The sequence below is a fragment of the Scardinius erythrophthalmus genome (genome assembly GCF_964197995.2).
Source record: "Scardinius erythrophthalmus genome assembly, chromosome: 1".
NCBI classification, from domain to species: domain Eukaryota; kingdom Metazoa; phylum Chordata; class Actinopteri; order Cypriniformes; family Leuciscidae; genus Scardinius; species Scardinius erythrophthalmus.
This window is the reverse complement of record NC_138221.1, coordinates 21,438,976-21,458,911: the sequence shown is the minus strand read 5'-3', so window position 1 is coordinate 21,458,911 and position 19,936 is coordinate 21,438,976. Positions and strand designations below refer to the sequence as shown.

General features: G+C 40.8%; 1 protein-coding gene across 1 annotated transcript in view; it reads left to right on the top strand.

Moving 5' to 3' along the window:
* Nucleotides 1-550: 550 nt before the first annotated feature.
* mei1 (meiotic double-stranded break formation protein 1) overlaps nucleotides 551-19,936 on the top strand; it is a gene marked incomplete at both ends in the record, with an annotated part of 24,490 nt that continues 5,104 nt past the window's right edge. Inside the window, 25 exons of the mRNA XM_081373365.1 lie at nucleotides 551-667; nucleotides 767-875; nucleotides 1,165-1,215; nucleotides 1,515-1,588; nucleotides 1,724-1,829; nucleotides 3,836-4,039; nucleotides 4,395-4,507; nucleotides 5,094-5,208; nucleotides 5,829-5,948; nucleotides 6,822-6,921; nucleotides 7,878-8,012; nucleotides 8,229-8,316; nucleotides 8,425-8,504; nucleotides 9,186-9,330; nucleotides 9,492-9,603; nucleotides 10,605-10,665; nucleotides 10,766-10,863; nucleotides 11,174-11,324; nucleotides 11,487-11,637; nucleotides 11,883-12,101; nucleotides 12,652-12,814; nucleotides 18,995-19,087; nucleotides 19,160-19,270; nucleotides 19,436-19,590; nucleotides 19,765-19,849. Coding sequence (XP_081229491.1) covers nucleotides 551-667; nucleotides 767-875; nucleotides 1,165-1,215; nucleotides 1,515-1,588; nucleotides 1,724-1,829; nucleotides 3,836-4,039; nucleotides 4,395-4,507; nucleotides 5,094-5,208; nucleotides 5,829-5,948; nucleotides 6,822-6,921; nucleotides 7,878-8,012; nucleotides 8,229-8,316; nucleotides 8,425-8,504; nucleotides 9,186-9,330; nucleotides 9,492-9,603; nucleotides 10,605-10,665; nucleotides 10,766-10,863; nucleotides 11,174-11,324; nucleotides 11,487-11,637; nucleotides 11,883-12,101; nucleotides 12,652-12,814; nucleotides 18,995-19,087; nucleotides 19,160-19,270; nucleotides 19,436-19,590; nucleotides 19,765-19,849 — 2,956 coding nt within the window. The remainder of the gene's footprint in view (nucleotides 668-766; nucleotides 876-1,164; nucleotides 1,216-1,514; nucleotides 1,589-1,723; nucleotides 1,830-3,835; nucleotides 4,040-4,394; nucleotides 4,508-5,093; nucleotides 5,209-5,828; nucleotides 5,949-6,821; nucleotides 6,922-7,877; nucleotides 8,013-8,228; nucleotides 8,317-8,424; nucleotides 8,505-9,185; nucleotides 9,331-9,491; nucleotides 9,604-10,604; nucleotides 10,666-10,765; nucleotides 10,864-11,173; nucleotides 11,325-11,486; nucleotides 11,638-11,882; nucleotides 12,102-12,651; nucleotides 12,815-18,994; nucleotides 19,088-19,159; nucleotides 19,271-19,435; nucleotides 19,591-19,764; nucleotides 19,850-19,936) is intronic.

The window sequence follows — 19,936 nt, the reverse complement described above, 5'->3', positions numbered from 1 at the left end:
ATATTATCTTTTTCTAATTGTTGTACTCTATATTTGTTTAATATTTGTACATTATGTTGGATTATTGTCATGTTTTCTATCTGTATGTGACTGGCATTCAGTAGAAAACAATCTCTGCATCCATCCATTTATAATTTTTCTCTTAAAATTCTTCCACATATGTATAGCTTTTAGACGTTGGATTTAGTTCATGTTGGATCTGGTAGTGATTTCCAAGTGAAATGGAACTTACTCTTTGGTTTAACGTGAGAACATATTGTTAATACATGTTATATATTGCATACAAAGTCATAAACAAGTTATCTCTGTATGTTTTACGAGGAAAACTAGAGTAAAAAAATAAATAAATAAAAAGTAGAGGTTTAAGCATTGTTGGATCTGATTGGTTAATGGGTCTCGTGATATCGCTCTGATTGGTCAGACCGACTCTCATTCGCGCTCGTTTACATTAGTATCGTGATTGTAGTCTTTTAATCGCGTCAAACTGATATAACGTTAAGTTACCGCACTCAGAATTATCACGTCAATTTCGTGTCGAATAACCCGAAACATGTCGAGTTCAGACGCGATCTGTGAGAAGATTCACGACGCACACGGGCCGCGGTGGGAGCGCGGCGGCATTTGCGTCGCGTGCGTCCTGGAGATGATGGACAGGTCGGATGTATCGGTAAGAACAGTAAAATTTGGATACATATGAAATAAAAAGCGCGTTTAACGAGCGTCATCGTGTGGAAGTTCATGATTGACGTTCAAAATCATATTGCAGGCGGTGCGCAAGCGCGCGGCGCTCGTGTCCGTGATGCGCGTGGCCGCGGTTCGCGAGCTGTTGTATCGCGAAGAAGAAGGAAGAATAAACTTCATCTCATCATTACTGAGTAAGAGAAACACGGTCATGATTAGTGTACAGCCTACAAAATACCACTAAATATGACATTTCTGTTACTCTCCTCTGTTTATTGTGCGATATACGAACAAAGTCTCTAGATTATATTAGATTTGTCATTTGCTTATTATGACTATTGTAGAAAATAAGCTCTGTGACCAACACAAGTTTTTGATTCTTATGTATTTTTGTTGATGATAATCTTCACAAACTTTACAATGAATCACTTTGACATTGCAAAACAACATAACTAACTTCAGAATATAACTCATATGTTTCAGGAACGCTGTTCAGCGCCGTGGACTCATCACTCCTGGATCAGACCGTACAGGGTGAGCAATATTTATATATATTTAGATTTTGTGTACATTTATGACATGTACAATCAATCTCAACATATTTTTTTTCTTTTTTGATAAGCCGTAGAAAGTTGTTGTGAGGTTTTTTTCTTTAGCTGTTGGAGCAAATATGAACACAAAAATCATATTTGCTGTCGTCTCCCGTTCACCACCTCGGTTCACACAACTGTGACCCAGGAAGTGTGGAAAAGAGGGTCTATTTAGCAGTTTTTGCTCAGGATGTTTTGAGGTCTGCGGTGTCTATGAGATTGAGAAGTGTGTTTGTGTTTCAGTTCTGCTGCAGGTGACGCTGGACGTCCCGAATCAAGCGCTTCTGCTCTTCATCCTGGACCAGATCCAGTCACGGGTGTGAACACACACACACACACACACACACACACACACACACACACACACACACACACACACATTCTTTAACACTAGTTCAGCCGGTGTGATTGTTACCAGTGTCTCTCTCTCTCTCTCTCTCTCTCTCTCTCAGTGGACTGATGTCGGCGGTCTGAAAGCGTCTCTGTCCTCTGTCATGTTCCTGGGAAAACTGCTGGACGCTCATCCTGCTCTGAGCCAAACACTCACGTCCAGCCGCTGTAAGACTGCCTGAACACATTCACACTTAATGCATCGCTTAATGCCTTTGTAGACTTAGCCTAATTTATGGCAGCGATTCTCAAACAGGCTTTCTCAGCCAAATAACTTTGGACTAAAATATTAAATGGATCATTAACTGAGTTATTTTATTGTTTTATAATGTTGCCTAGGGTTCCCTTATATAATGTTAGTATGATTTTTACATGAAAATTTGTCAAAAATTCACCCTTCGCAAAGACCCGCCCCCCTTAGTTACTGTCGCTATGCCCGACAAGCTACGCTGCTCTCACGCCACACCATGTTCTCACGCAGTGAAAAATACATCGCAGAGCAGAGAGGAGACTGACAACACGCTGACAGACAGGACGGACCAGGTTACTTTTCGGTTACTTTTGATATTAGACATATTAAACAAAGTCTCACCTTTCAAATTTGGTCATTTTTTAAAAGAAATTTAAACGATACATACCGTTTTGTGGCTCTTAAATGTGTCTGACAGATCGCTGTAGAGCATCAGTTAAAGCTGCTCGTGAACCGATCATCTCTTCCTTCTAGTTAATTTATAGCATCAAATAAACATGAATGAGCATAAGAAGGAATGTTGTTTTAACCGCGGAAAGGCGTCAGTACACTCCGTTTTTCAAGTTCAAATTCTCCCATGTTAATCTGCTATCTCTCCTGACTGCTTTGTCGGACAAAATGGCGGATGGTGGATTATGATTGGTTATATCGCCTGTCAATCAAGCTCCCTGCGAAGGGTCAATTAAGAAATAAAAGACATTTTTCCTAGCCTGATTTAGAATGCTCTGTTTGAAGGGGCATGTCTGTGTGAGACTTCAGTGTAAACGCCCAGTGCTGTGATTGGCTGAAATCTTTGCATATGAAATAGCTAAGATTACTACATGTGGAAGAACTCTCTCGCAAACTTTTACAAAGTTTTAACTATAATACCTATTGAGATTAATGAATGAAATGAAAAGTGTTGATTATATATTTAGATCTATTCCCAGCACATGAAAGGTTGCAGTGATGAGCTTTGAGCAGATGACAGACAGTCTATTGATCGCGTGAATGAAGTGATCTCATCATTGCAACGCAATTTATGCACTCTCACAAATGTTTTCACCAAATAACTGCAACCACAACGTAAATACAGTAAGTGCTTTGTTGTGCAGTGTAACACCGTCACTGATTTCATAATGAGTCTTGGCAAGTGTCCAGATAAACTCATGCTGTGTGATTGACAGCTTGGGCGATTGGAAAGGGATCGTTCTTTGACCGCTTTCTGTTTTTAATTTACTAATCACAGATCAGGCATTAGAATAAACATGGTTACTTACATGTTTGTTTACATGTTACTTACAACACTTTCCTAGCATCAGGATCTTTGGAAGGTAATGGTATTGATCTTGTGTCGACCTTCTCATGTTCTCATGTAATTATGTACTAACGCTCCAGTGGGCGGGGCCAAAGACGCTGTGATGTAGACGTAGGCGTTGCTATTCTTCTAAAGGCCGGTCTTTCGCTGCCCTGTGACGTCACAAGTCTCCACTTCTCAGATCCTGTCGTTTTCCGGCCATGGTTTCAATAAAAGCTGTTTTTGTCAAAACTGTCAAAGGAACAAGGAAAATTTGAATTTTCAGTTCATAACCCCTTTAATAATATATATAAGAATAATATAACAACAAATTCACATGATAGCGGTTCTCTGGTGTCAATTAATTACATGCAGGTAAACAAATAAAATATTTAATCTTTCTGTAGTAAGTGATTTATTTTGATTGTTTTTCTTTTTAATTTTTTTTTAATTTTAATGATTTAATAATTATTGTTTTATTTAAAATGTGTTTATTATAAGGATTTTAATATTATTATAAGTTTTTATTTGAATTTTTTTTCAATTAACTGTTATTAATAAAAAAAGTTTTATTTAGATTTTTTTATGTATGTGTGTGTGTGTGTGTGTGTGTTATCGTGTGATGTGATATGTGATGTGTGTGTGCAGCGCGTGTGCTGGAGTGTGTGTGTGCCGCTCTGCTGCTCTCGGATGAGGACGTGAAGGCCGGTGTGTGTTACGTGTTGTTGAGGATCTGGAGCTCCGCCTCCGCCGTCCAGATGCTAACAGACGCTCTCCGTCAGCGCATGTGTGTATTACTGCTGCACACACTCTCAAACACACACACCACAGCGCTCACCATCAACTGTCTGGGTAAGAGTCCCTATCAGAAATCTGCACACACTTACAAATAAACACCCGTTTATGAGCATGTTTAGCTAAGGACTATGGCTGGGCATTGACACATACGTTCAATGTTGATTCACAATCTTGATATTCGATTCAGTTCCTCTCTTGATTTGATGCAATATCGATTAATTTGGATATATATCAGGTACAGAACAGATGAAAGTTTTTTCTCAAGGAAAACAATCTCTCTGTCTGAACTAATGCCGTAAACTGTAGAGGATCCGTCTTTTTTATTTCTGTGACTTATCCATGCATGGCATCTTGCAAAACATTTATTGTGAAATATGAGTGATTACCTGTACATGTGTGTGTGTTGCAGGTGTTGTGAAGCAGATGTGCCAGTACTCTGAGGTGGTGTGTGTGTTGATGAATCTGAAGGATGGCGCTGAAGATCCGCTGCCGTATCAACCACTGCCGCTCATCCTGAAGAAGGTCTGAACACACACACTTACACTCACACTCTGATTATTGAAAAAACACTGATTATTGCAGAAGTAGCTTCAAAAAGTGAAAGCGTTAAAAGTTTTTAACGCGTTAAGAGATGCACAGCACTGAACAAAACATTTATTTTCTACAAAATATGCTTAACAAAATAATTTGGACTTTAATTTTGCTATATAATCAACATCTAGCCAATTCGTGTTCCACAATTTTTTTTCCCACAAAAATTGAGGTTCCTTATTCTGTTCATGCGCTGTATCAGGAACAGCCACTGGCTGATGCGTTCTCTTGTCACCGATTAATACATTTCTCTCTCAATATCACATTCATCACAAAACAGCAGCCAAATATGGAACCTTGAGAGCTTTCCAATGATTTTACCAAAATTAGAGAAAGATTTGATTGTGCAATAGTGCAGTAAACTGTATAACATGACTCCACCCACTGGGGGAGGAGCCTGCGGAAGGTTTTAAAGCACCACCAAAATATGTGATAGGGGAAAAAAGGCAAGTTAGATAACTGTAATGTATTGATATTGATTGTTGTTGATGTAAATGTGTGTGTGTGTGTGTTTTAGCTGTTGTTGAGCGCTCAGGACTCTCTTCAGGTGGTGTCGGTGCGCTGTGTGTGTGCCGTACTGATTCACGCTCCTCGACGCTTCACTGCCGCCTTCATTCAGGCCGATCTACCCGGTGAGATGCTTCACTAACTACAACATCAACCAAACTGATCGCACTGCAGAACTAGTGTAAACATGAATAAATTAAATCATAACATAGTTAACATACATAAGATGCAACATATGTAAGACGTAACATACATAAGACGTAACATACGTAACATGCATAAGACGCAGGACATAACATACATAAGATGTAACAGTTTACATACAATAGATACAACATACTTAAGATGTATGATGTAACATACATAAGATGTAACATACGTAAGATGTAATATACACAAGGTGTAACATATATAAGATGTAACATAAGATCTAGCATGTAACATAAGACAAAACATACATAAGATGTATGACGTAACATACATAAGACGTAACATACGTAAGACGTAATATGTAACATACATAAGATGTAACATGCATAAGATGTAAAATACATAAGATGTAAAATACATAAGACGTAACACGCAACACACTCAAGACGTAACATATATAAGATGTAACACGTAACATACATAATACTTAACATTACACACGCTGATGTTGCACCATGTCGGAGTGTCTTTCATTCATTCCCACACATAAACAGGACAGCATATGAATGTGTGTGTGTGTGTGTGTGTGTGTCAGAGTTCCTGTTGGAGGTGATGAGCAGCGGCTGCACTGACGTGTTGCTGTGGTCCGTCTTCAGCTGTTTACTGCTGTTGTCCGAAGACCCGCTCTTCTTCTCGCAGTGCCACGCCGTCTACGGTGAGATCCAGCAGCTGCTGAGCCCAAACTCATTCCTCTCCGTTCATCAAACACCAGATCAGGAGCAGATGCACACCACCAGCCGCATTTCCATTACCCTTCAAATTGCGCAAACTGAAATTGCGAATTGAAAATATGCCCAATGGAAACACGTCAATTTCGCAAAAACTCCCATATATCGCAAAACAAGTATTTACTCTCGCATGAGGTGGTTTTCAGGGAGTTTGAAAAAGGAATATTTTGCAAAACTGCAATGGAAACAGTTTTTGCACATTTACAGGTCACCTGACGTAGATGACGCAGTGTGTTTGGACAGAATACGAGACAGAGTTCTTCATTAAACTCATAAAAAATAAAAAGTATCACGGGAATACTGGATTCTAAACCACAAGGAAATGCCACAATTTATCAAGATCTTGAAGCAGAAATGAGGCAGAAACACCCAAAAATATGTGCCGCTCTCAGTATAAGAGTCTGTCCTTGCCATTAATGCTTGGATACACGCCTACGTCTCCTTCCATAATAATAATGGCTAGTGCGATGGCTGGGATATAGCCTAGCCTCCGTAAACCTACCAACATCAGTCGCCATGATTTTTGTAATGACTTATTGCGAGAGAAAAAAATTATGTTTTAGTCGCATATAATCAGTAAGTGGAAACGCCATAATTTCTAAATTGATTTTTATCGACATTTAAAAAAATATCGCAAAAGTTTTTCGCAAATCTGTAATGGAAATGCGGCTACAGAGAGTTCATTGCCATTAAAGGCTGCTCTTTAAACATTAATATTCATCAGAATCCATCATTCTTCAGAAGTGTAAATGTTTGTGTGTGTGTGTGTGTGTGTGTGTGTGTGTGTGTGTGTGTTGGAGGTATGGAGCCGTTAGTGCGATGTCTGAAAGAGACTCTGGGAAAGTCCAACACTGAGGTGCAGAAACAGGGACTGGAGCTGCTGTCGGCCATATTGGACAGGTCAAACATCACACATCTGCTTTTCTCTTTCCTCTGACTTCTGTTGTCTTTATTAGGATCATGGAAACCAGGAGAAACATTGTGCCATGAACGAACAAGTTATAGAAGGCTTCTCAATCCACAAATCAACATGGATTTAATGTAGTAACACTAAATGTAACAATGGTATTGTGGCAGAAATAGTTGAATGTTTTTACATTATTCATGTCAGGGTTCGTACAACCTTTTGAGAGTGAAATTCAAGCACTAATCAAGGACTTTCAGGTCCTTCACACTATTTCCAGCACTGCAGAAAGCTCTAAATATTATCCAATTTAAATGTTATTTTTAATGTGATGACCAAAAACATTATTTGTTCATCTATCAAAGATTGTCCCCATTTGTAAAACTAAAACGTTTCAAGATGTAGGAAAACTTTCATGTGTAAAAATAAATGCTTTTGTTTAAAAATAAAAAAAGATGTGAAATTACCACTATAACCAGTAGATGGCGGCAGAGGAGCACTTAGATTCATTAGCCATTTCCACTCCCTAATATATATTTTTCCACACATTTTGCTTTTATATTTATATTTGATAATATGGAAACCCTATTATACAATATCAAATCCTCAAGAAATCTATTTTTGTCAAAGACAAAAAGACACTTTTTGTACTGAAGTAAGAAGTAGGAAAAGTCTCATGAAAAACAAAGTAGAGTGGAGTAGAATATTTAAATGTTCCCAGTATAACTTGGGTTGTTGTTATCTGCATCTCAACTCTCAATGTGCTTTTCCAGGAAATAAACATGTAATATTATTTAGTAACTGCACTTAATGCAAAACAATATGATTAAATTAACTTTATGATTAAAACACCCCCAGCGCTATCAAATCAGGTGCTGGTTCCTCCATCTGTAGGATCAGTGTGTGTGTGTGTGTGTGTGTTTAATCAGTAATGGTGTGTGTGTGTGTGCAGGCAGCCTGCAGCTGTGCGCTTGTTCCCGACCGCCTCTGAGTTCACAGGTGTGTGTGATGTCATCGTGGAGGGTGTGGCCACTTCCTGTCCGCAGGTGTCCATGTGTGCAGTCCGAGCCGCCAACGTTCTGCTCAGGTCTCACACACACACACACACACACACACACACACACACACACACACACACACACACACACACACACCTGATACTGATGTATGCACTCATGATATCATCTGTAGAGTAAAACAAACACTCACTGTTGCTTGTGTGTGTGTGTGTGTGTGTGTGTGTGTGTGTGTGTGTGTGTGTGTGTGTGTGTGTGTGTGTGTGTGTGTGTGTGTGTCTTCACAGGCCGAACCACCAATCCAGCCCGGTTCAGTTCTCAGACGTCAGGAGAGTCGTGGAGGCTGTGATGTCCAAGTGCAGAGTGAGTGTGTGTGTGTTCTTATCAGTGGTCATGTGATCAGTCTGATCCACTCATGATCATGTGTGTGTGTGTGTGTGTGTGTGTGTGTGTGTGTGTGTGTGTGTGTGTGTGTGTGTTCAGGAGATCAGCTCTGGTCCAGAATCAGTGTCATCAGCAGGAGTTTTAATGCAGACGCTCACGTGCTTCGATGCTGCTTGCAGGTCAGTCACACACACACACACACACACACACACACACACACACACACACTGATGAGCTCAAACTCTCTGACAGCAGACGTCATGTGTGAGATTAACCATTCACACTTTTTTCTTGAAGTTCTTTTGAGATTTGAAGTTAATATTTTAATTATTTATTAACCAGGTTCTCTGATGCGCATTTTTATGGTTTAAAACATATTTTTTTAAATATTTTTTTAATATTTTTTTTATTGTTTTTTATTTTCAATTCAATTCACGTTTATTTGTACAGCACTTTTCACAATACACATCATTTCAAAGCAGCTTTATAGAAAATGCATGACTCATGAGTCCACATTACAATTTAGAGTGATATTGCTCTGTTATTAGAGGAAACTGTCTAAGTATTTTCAGAAATGTACATATACAAAGTAACAGTTAGATAAAAATGTGTTAATTTAAACAATGTAATAATTTAATTCAGAAAAAATGAGCTCATTGAAGTAAAGAATACTTGTATGGCTTATTTTAATTGTACGTTTTTGTAATAGATTTTCTATTATGATCTTTTTTAAATAATTTATTATGAGGAAGCCTAGTTTGTGAAAGCCTGTGTTAGAGAATCTGAACAGATCTCTGTATGTGTGTATGTGTGTGTGTGTGTGTGTGTGTGTGTGTGTGTGTGTGTGTGTGTGTGTGTAGGTTGCTGGAGGTGTGTGTGTGTGAGTCGGCTCTGACGGACGGTGTGTGTTCAGCTCCAGCACAGCAGCAGCAACAGGAGACGCTGGAGTCGGTGTGTGTGTTTCTGCTGCACTGCTGCGACACCACCTGCATCCCTGCATTCACTGTGAGTCTCTCACACACACACACACACACACACACACACACACACACACACACACACACACACACACACACACACACACACACACACACACACACACACACACACGTGCTGAACTCTACAGGTACACTGACCCCTGTGTGTGTGTGTGTGTGTGTGTGTAGGGCGTGTGCGAACGGCTCTCGTCTCCACAGACGCTGCAGCTCTTCCTCTCGGTTCTGTCTCGTCAGTTCGCTCTGTGTCCCGCTCACATGACCTCCTTCTCCAAGAAGCTCGGTAAGACCAGGGGTCAGAGGTTAAAGGTCACGGCTACTCTGAATCAGATGTTTCTCCTGCTGGACGATAAATCTGTTTTAAAGCTTCATTTTGGGCTGGACAATAATTCAATATCAATATACATCTCTGTATAATTTTTTTTTAATAACGGTGATATGATTTTTAAACACATTTACAATATTTCAATATACATTACAGCATTTGTCACTGGCTTCTTTTACATGCAACCAAATAATCCGTTAGGAGTCGGATTGACGGCTCAATTGGTTTGAAAATGTAAAAGCTACATCAATCAGAATGAATTCAGTGTCATAAACACTCAACAGGGCCCTATCTTGCACCCAGCGCAAATGTACTTTGTACACCGACACATGTATCATTCCTAAGTCTCACCCGACACACAGGGGACTTTTCCCTCCACAGACGCACGTCGGTAAACTAGGGAATGAACTTGCGCTCCCGGGGGCGGTTCAGCACAAAGAGGAGGCGTGTTCTGGCGCAAACGTTCCCTGGTGCTATTTTGCAGTTTCAGAAAACAATTCCTCCACTGACCAGGAAAAACCTAGTACATAAGTTGAGAGTCTTATGTTTATTTGATAGTGATTTCACATTTCTTGTTTGGATGAAGGCTAAATACAAATAAAAGGTGAACATTAATTTATTTTTACCTTTTTTATTTTTTTAAAATATTATATAGTTTTGTAGGAGGAGGTTTCATAGACTTGAAAAAAATCATTTTTCAGAAGTTTGTAGTTACTGACATCCGTTGTGGGCATTCTTGGCAGTTTTTCTGAGGCTTTTTTATTGTTCGTGTCGATATCGGAATTACATCGTATCGACCGAAATGAAGAAATATATTGTGATTTAAATGTTGGCCACATCGTCCAGCCCTAGCTTCTGTTATTGGACTCTCACAGCCATTTTGCGTTATTCTCATTGCCATTATCAGAACTGCTCATTCTCTCTCTCTGTGTGTGTGTGTGTGTGTGTGTGTTTGTCAGCCGCATCTGGATTCATCAGACTGACTGTGGACAGTAAAGCCCAGCTGTGTTCAGGGAACAGGTGAGACACCCACACACACAGATAGTGAGTGTGTTGAAGTGCAGGAGTTTATGATGTGTGTGTGTGTGTGTGTGTGTGTGTGTGTGTGTGTGTGTTTCAGGAACACGTCTCTGAATCAGATCTGCTGTGATTTCCTCCTGAAGCTCTGCATGTGTCTGATCTCAAACACTGACACCTGGAACCATGAAGACACGCAGGGTAACGTCTGTCTCTGTGTGTGTGTGTGTGTGTGTGTGTGTGTGTTATTTTACATTGTTTTATATTATAGTTTTTATATCATTTTGAATTTTTTGTTTCATTTTAATTAAGTTTTTAGTCATTTTGTTGTGTGGTTTTCTCTTTGTTATTATTTTTATAGGTTTTCATTCATTTTTATTTCAGTTTTAGTTTCTCCCCAGCAAACACACAACGCTCTCCTAACATTCTGCAAACCTAAAAAGAACATTCTACTTTTGAAAAGATCACTGTTGAGTGAGTGTGTGTGTGTGTGTGTGTGTGTGTTGCGCAGATGTGCAGCGTGTCCTGCAGGAGTCTCTGCCGTCTCTGTGCTGCAGTGTGTCCGACTGGCCCTCCCTTCTCCCTGATATCCCACAATCCCTCAGGAGCACACAGTTCTGCATCATCCACCTGCTGTACCTCTCGCTGCTGCACGGAGACAGGTGTGTGTGAGTGAGAGAGAGAGTGATAGAGTGTGCGTGAGTGAGTGTGTGTAAGAGTGAGTGATACAGTGTAATAGTGTGTGAGAGAGTGTGAGTGAGAGAGTGATGATGATGTCATTGAGTGATGGAGAGGAGATGATAACCTCCGTGATCATGTGACAGGTTTCTGTGTGACTCGGCCGTGTTCTCCTGCGTTCTGCGCTTCATCGTGTGTGTTCAGGATCAGTGCGACGACGCTCTTCCTGCGTGTGTGTTGAGTTCAGTCCTCTATCTGCTGTCTGTCAATCAACACAGTGGCCCTCGCCTGGACATGGTGACCGCACAACACACACACACCTCATCTCTGTGACCTCACTCACACTTTCTACACATGAGGAAACAATAGCAGAAGCAGTGAGAGAAACACAACCGTTTACACACTCACTGCGTGATGAACATCTGTTTATGTACATGTCTGTCAGTCTGATGAGCACATAGCAACACCCTAGCAACCCCTAGAGCTCTGAGGTTGAGTGTGAACAGTGACTGAAGCGTGTGTGTGTGTGTGTGTGTGTGCAGGTGTCGGTGAGCGTGGTCAGTAAAGCCCTGTCCTCCTGTCCTGCGCTCTTCTCTCGCGCTCTTCCTCTCTGCGTGCTGAGCCTCATCTTCCAGTATCCCGAGCTCTCGGAGCGCTTCGGGGCGCCGGCTCTGACGGGACGACTCTCTCGCGGACCGGAGGAGGAGCAGGAGCTGCTGGAGCTGCTACACACACACCCTGCAGCGCTGCTGAACATGCTGGTGACACACTCTCACACACACACACACGCTCTCATATGCTCTCACACTCACACAAGCTCTCACACTCACACACAAACGCACATGTCCTCACATGTACACATACTTATACATGCAGAAACACACGCGCTCACACACACACAAACACACACACACACACACACACACACACACATACACTCACTCTCACACACTCACATGCTTTCACACAAGCTCTCACACACCCAAACACTCACTCACTCACTCACACTCACACACACACACACACACACTCACACAAACTCTAACACTCACACATGCTCTCACACACACACACACACACACATACACACACTCATGCTCACATTCACACACACTCACAGACACACACAAAAAAGCTTCAAATGAACGACTTTTCTCCTAGATTTAAAACTAACATTGTCTACTATGATGATCAACACACATAACTCTCTCAGAAAATGTAGTTTAGTGTTTTGTGTGTGTGTGTGTGTGTGTGTGTGTGTGTGTGTGTGTGTGTGTGTGTGTGTGTGTGTGTGTGTGTGTTTGTGTTAAGGGCGTGGCGTGTGATGCCGAGAACGCAGCTTCTCAGTCAGCCGTCGGTGTGTTGCGATCGTTCCTGTGTTCAGTTGACGGCGTCAGCATCAGCAGGACAACTGATCTCTCCGATCACATCCGATCGGCACTCATGAACGTCCTGCAGAGACACAAACACACAGGTCAGGTCACACACACACACACACACACACACACACACACACACACACAGGTCAGGACTCAATGTTACGTGTTAAACATTATAAATAATGACATTATATCACTCAATAATGTGCCATCATTGCTGGCTGTTACCAGTGTTACTTTAGTATATAATAGTATATTAAATTATACTATTTTATTAGTTACATGGTATTATATTATTTATTAAAACAAGTTAATTAATTTATATTTTTCACTTAAATTTTATTTAAAGTTTTAGTAATCTTGTTGTGACTTTTTTAGTCTATTTAGTTTATGTTAATTCTCTTCTGTTTTAGTTATCATATACTACTGGATTTAAACTAAACAAAGATTAGAAATCAAGGATGGTGCGGACAGCATACACCGATCCTTCATCTAGTAGTAATATACTTTATTGTCCTCGAAAGGAAATTTATTGTCGACTACATGATGCTGCATACACATATAAGACATTTATCAAGATAAACACTTATTCAACATTCATACAGATACAGGAACACAGGAATTCAAACCTGACCCTCAAAGCTTTAGCAAATCTAACGCCAGTAAAATATATTGTTTAAACCCAACCGTTGGGTTAGACATATTGGGTTATTTTCCAAAAATATTGGGTCATTTTTAAAATCGTTGGGTAATTTCTAGTAATAACACGGCTGTTGGGTTAAATAGCCTACGGTTTCCGCAGCGACGGTTCAAATTTTAACGGTCCAGTGACAGACAGTCAACACAAAGAAGCTGCTTATGAAAGGTAAGTCATATACTTTTGTTCTGCTGCAGCACCAGATCCTTTTGGAAAAGGGACAAGAGAAGGGATGGTAAGGTTTCCGTACCCCGGAGGTGATGTGGGCCTCTGTTGGACACAGTGTTTTCAGGTAAGTTTCTGAACACGTGAAGGAATAGTGCTTTAGCCAGCTAGGTTCTTCATTGGGATTTGGCATGCTTTAGAGAACCTGGCGACTGCCACGAGAACACAGGTGAAAGATTCGGATTCTGGAAGGTCTGTGATGAAATCTACTCCTAGGTGTGACCTATGGAGCTAGAAGAGTCTCAATAAAGATAAATGCACAAACTGCATTCACATATGCACACACAGGATACACAAATGCACACACATGATTCATAAATACACACACAGGATACACAAATGCGCACAAAATTCACAAATGCACACACAGAATTTAAAAAGCACAGAAGATTCACAAATGCATACAAAATTCAGAAATGCACACAAAATTCATAAATACACACACAATTCAGAAATGAAAACAAAATTTACAAATGCACACAAGATTCACAAATGCTCAGGACAAGATTCAGAAATGTATTTCTGATGCACACACAAATATATCTTGATTTACAAACTGCTTGCGGTCTGTGAACTTCACTGCATTTGTGTGTGAATTTTGAGACTCCCCTGACTTGGCTCGACACACAAATGCCTTTTTTTAAACAGGGAATGACCTGTGACCAATCAGATACCTCCCTTGTTTTAGCCAATCACAAGAACGCACCCCACGTGGGGGATTGTTTACTTGTAAGCCAATCACATGAAGTGCGGGCGGGAGCGAGAGCGCGACAGCGAGGTGGGTGGAGTTCTGCCAGTTGGTTGAGACCATTTTTTACAGTCTATGGTTGAGACCTCAAAATGGTAGGCGGTGGGCCGGACCTCGAAATTACGAATTTAATACTTACCTCTCAGCTGTGTACGTTTTTTTTTTTTTTGCTGAGGCCATGTAATAAAATCGTATAAGTACTGCAGACATTGTTTCCAACTTTGTTGTTTGCACATTTGACGCAAAATGTCCTTACAAACTCTTACTTTTTTAAACCGGCAAGTAAGCAGGAGTACTAATCATAACGTTAGAAAACCTCCCGTTTCCTTGACAACCAATGTAAATAATGAACACAGATTCTACGGCGGAGGGAAAGTAATCTTTGTCAGTGACCAGGAAGCTGCGTTCTTGAAATTTTCATTTTGCTTTAATCATTAAAAATGTAATTTTAGTAATGTAGTTCAGAAATACTGAGGTAAAAATTAGGTGTTTTATCCGTTTAGCCTCAAATGTAAAAAGCCCTGTAACTCCCTTTTCCCAGACAAGTTGGGCAAAGTCTGTTCAATGTAGCCTACACACAAATTATTTTTATTAATGCAATGGACTGTTGCCTATGGCTTGCTCAGTTGGGGATATTTAATTTAATTAATCAATCAACAATACTATTGATCAGCATTACCAAACGTGGACGTTTTCCACTAGAAACAAACATTGATGTATTGTTTTAATTTAATACTGTGAAGCTGCTTTGATACAATCTCTATTGTGAAAAGCACTATATAAATAAACTTGACTTGACTGTAACGGCACATCCGTATGTCATATTTTCCCAATGTCTGGTACTGTTAAACATGTTTTCACGTGAATGAATAATGATATGCAAGTGATGCATACATGACATACCCCCCCCCCCAAAAAAAAGGTTGCTGCTCAGAAGTCATTCTGAATGGACACATAACCAACATATATTTAGAAATCCAACCCTTGAGAGTTTACATTTCAAATCTCAAAATTAATATTGATATAGCCTATATACGCTCAAACACAAAAAACAACAACAAATATTAAGAATATATTTATTAAATGTATAAAAATGTTATGTGAATTTAGGATTGCAACTTATAACCACAACTAAAACATGGGGATTTTTTAAAGACAATCATCCCGCACATCCTATTCTATAATAAAATCAGCTAATCGAATATTTGAAAATCGTGTCTTATCCCTAATTAATATAGTATTATTGTGTAAGTGGATGACATGACAAGTAGCAAAGGCAGTGTAAGTGGGGTCAAATGTTCATATATAGCAAATTTAAAAATAAAACAATGTAGCAGCATCATAGTGTAAACTACCAGTGTATTTGTGCAAGAGTCAATCAGCTGCCCTTAGGTTACTGGAGGTGGGGGTGGAAGGAAGAGGCTCTCTATGATTCCCCTATAGAAAGTTAAGAGGATGGATTTTTGGGAGATGAGCCTTCCTCAACTGTGGGAGGAAGTGCAGAGGTTTTTGGACTTTCTTGGCCAGGTTCTGTTGGTGGTGTCGATAGATCAAGATGGGTCATCTGTGATGTGGATACTAAGCAACTCCGTGATCTTGACCTGCTCCATCATGGTGCTGTTGATTTGATGATTGTCAACGATCACCTCTGTAGTCATTTGGGTGTGGAGAGATATGATGTTGTCCTGTCCGTGTCTGTGTTAGATAAACAACTAAATTATATTCAGATAAATAAACACAGAAAGCGCACATTACTAGATAATATTCAATCACATTTTTCATCTTGACATTTGTATTAAGACTACTGCAGTTCTGACCACAAATAATTTAGTTAAATAGCTCAAAAACAGCCATCTTTAACTAAAATATTTTTCCACCATATTCCATCTTATACCTGTTCTGTTGTGTAGGTGAAGCCCAACCACTGACAGATGTAAGCTACCATGCACAGAATTGTGTCATTGTAACTGTGACAATCAACCATAATTGGCTTAAATAACTCCATGACTACCACTATAAAGTTGATTTGAAATCATTCTTTATTTTGGTTTGCACTCTTTTTAGCTGATTAGTCTAGCTTACTTGTAGCCTAGGTAGCTTGCTGTAACCAACCTGGACATACCCTCCCGTTTACCCCGTGATTCTCCCTTAGTCAGACTTATTTCCTGCTGTCTTCCCGTTTAAATATTTTTCCCGTAATTATCCCGTATTTGAATACCCTTTGCTTAGTTCATTGTGTATGTACCGAATGATTATTTTGGATTAGCCTAAGCAGCATACCGTTAGACCTAACGTCAGCTTTACTGCTCCACTACCCACATTCTTTCGTGGCTAACGTTACTGTTCTCATCAACGACAACGCATATATTCACGGCGAACTATAGCTTGCAGTCTTAAATACAACTTATATGAAAAGCATTAAGATAGAGGGGTGTATAATCATTGTAAAACAAATCTTACCTTGCCGTTGTCTCGCTCTAGCGCTCGCACCCGCACTTCATGTGATTGGCTTACAAGTAAACAATCCCCCACGTGGGGTGCGTTCTTGTGATTGGCTAAAACAAGGGAGGTATCTGATTGGTCACAGGTCATTCCCTGTTTAAAAAAAGGCATTTGTGTGTCGAGCCAAGTCAGGGGAGTCTCAAAATTCACACACAAATGCAGTGAAGTTCACAGACCGCAAGCAGTTTGTAAATCAAGATATATTTGTGTGTGCATCAGAAATACATTTCTGAATCTTGTCCTGAGCATTTGTGAATCTTGTGTGCATTTGTAAATTTTGTTTTCATTTCTGAATTGTGTGTGTATTTATGAATTTTGTGTGCATTTCTGAATTTTGTATGCATTTGTGAATCTTCTGTGCTTTTTAAATTCTGTGTGTGCATTTGTGAATTTTGTGCGCATTTGTGTATCCTGTGTGTGTATTTATGAATCATGTGTGTGCATTTGTGTATCCTGTGTGTGCATATGTGAATGCAGTTTGTGCATTTATCTTTATTGAGACTCTTCTAGCTCCATAGTGACCAGGGTCGTTGAGGAATGGGAAGTGGATGCATTTTACCTTCAGGTAGGCTTGCTACGATAGTCAGAATGAGAGTTGTAGATCCAAATGCAAGTAGCCTATAGCAGTTTGTTGTGACAGACAGGACAGCAGAAATACTCAGAAAGCTCAGTCATCAGGCTGGCGAACTCAATGCAATAATCCAAGGAGAGAGAGAGAGATGAAGAGACAGGAATCAAACTCAGCGTAGAAACTCAGACCGGACAGCTGGTTGAAGAAAACTCTAGATCGATCTCCGAACTGCACAGACGAGACGCAGGAATGACTCAGCTAGGAACTCACACACAGGAACTGGGTGAGAGAACAAAAGAAGAGTGACGAACCGACACCAAGCATGTCTCACTCCAGCTAGATATAGGCAGCTGACTATCTGCAGCTGAATGACTGATTGAGTGATCAGCTGGTTACTAGGCAACAAACAAGCCACCACACACACAGACCCAACACCTACAAACACACCGGACAGATATGCAAAATGAACACACGGATTCATGAACGGTGTTATCGGTTGCATCACTTGCTCACTGCGGCACCGCCCCCCTCGTCTTTTTAGATTTCTTTCACCGTCACCCAAATTAGATTTTTATGTTTATAAAATCATTTAGTTCAGTTAAAAGAACAGACACTACAATTAAAAACTCAACGTGTCTTCTTAATAAAGCGTGAACCAAACGAGAGTCAGCAGCAGGAGTCAGATCTCATTCATCACGAGAGGCGACTGACAAGATGATGGAGCAATATTTGGTGCCAAAACGAAATGTAAAATTGCCTATTTAAGCGAATTTGTCATTGTACTGTTTTGTTGTTGTGTTTTTCATTAAGAATAATAGGCTAATGAACTCACCATTCAAGCAGTCCCCCACCAAACTGGCGCTAATTTGAAAGTGAAACTAAAATGCGCTCGTCCACACGGGTACAAATAACACTGCTCCGCACCACTGTGAATGCCCATGCGGACGACCGCATTTTAGTTTCATTTTCAAATCAGCAATTTAAAAGCCCCCGCCGGTGACACCGGTATTACCGGTGTTGTCACACTCGATTAACCGGTGGGAAAATATGTTCACCGTCACATCCCTGCCTCCAGGTAAGTGACGAGGAGATTTGGAGATGGCACAGGTGGGTCATCCTTGCTTGTATTGCGTTGAACTCTCTGGGTCATATGGGGCCACCAGTACCGATTGTCAGCACCATATTGGGACTTTAGCGACTTCACTTTTCTACAGTGGAAGAGAGTGATCATCTCATCGTCCATCTTTTTTTACCGTCTATGGTCACGACTGATGTAGAGAGACTCGAGGACGAATCGATACAAGGCTTTAATGAGGATTCCTCAACAGAACACCGGAGCGTAAAGCAAAGAGAAGTGTTCAGACAGGGAACTCAGCTGGATAGTGACAAAGTGTCTCAGTAGAAGCTCCCAGGACTGAGGAGGATCCCGAGCGCCATTAGTATGTGTGTGTATCTGGTGTGTGGTATGTGTGTGTATCTGCTGTGTGTTTAACTCATAGCTGGTGTGTGTGTGTGTATGTGGTGTGTTTCAGACGGGCTGTCGGTGCTGCTGGACGTGTTGTCTGTGATTCAGAGTCACTCGTCCAGTCAGATGAACCATACAGACTTCAAACTGCTTTACCACGGTAAGAACAGAGAGTTTGTCTACGGTTTTGAACGTGTGTATCACTCATACGTGTGTGTGTGTGTGTGTGTAGTCAGTAATCTGGTAGGAAAGATGGACTCGAGTGACTCTGAGCTGCTGCTGTCTGGGTTCAACTGTCTGTACTGCTTCCTGTGTGTGTGTCCGTCACACGCCACCGACAGAGGTAACACACACACACACTCTCATACTCACTCACTCACACACACACACACTCACACACACACACACACACACAGATGCGCATACACACACACACACACACACACACACACACATACATACATACATACGCACACACACACACCTGATGGTTGTGTGTGTGTTCCAGTGGCGTCTCTGCTGCTGGGTAACGTCAGGCTGATGGAGCTGCTGGAGAAGGTCTTATCTTCCTCTCCCTCTTCATCATCTTCATCATCACTGCACTGCTCCTCCCTGCTCCTGCTCTCTTCCCTCGTGCTCCTGCAGAACAAACACGACGCTCAGGTAAGACACACACGTCCTGCTCAGGTGAGGTGTGTGTGTGTCGCAGCGCTAAACACCTGAAGCATATGTGTGTGTGTGTGTGTGTGTGTGTGTGTGTGTGTGTGTGTGTGTGTGTGTGTGTGTGTGTGTGTGTGTGTGTGTGTGTGTGTGTGTGTGTGTGTGTGTGTGTAAAAGGTGCAGAAGAGCATCAGTGTGGATCTTCATCAAATACTGAGACGACTGGCCTTCAGCAAGAGAGAGACGGATGCGCTGCTGCTCGGTAAAACACACACACACACGCACACACAGTTTAATAATGTAGAAAGTTCAATCTGCTGAAGCTTCAGGTTTGATTTAGTGAGAAAAC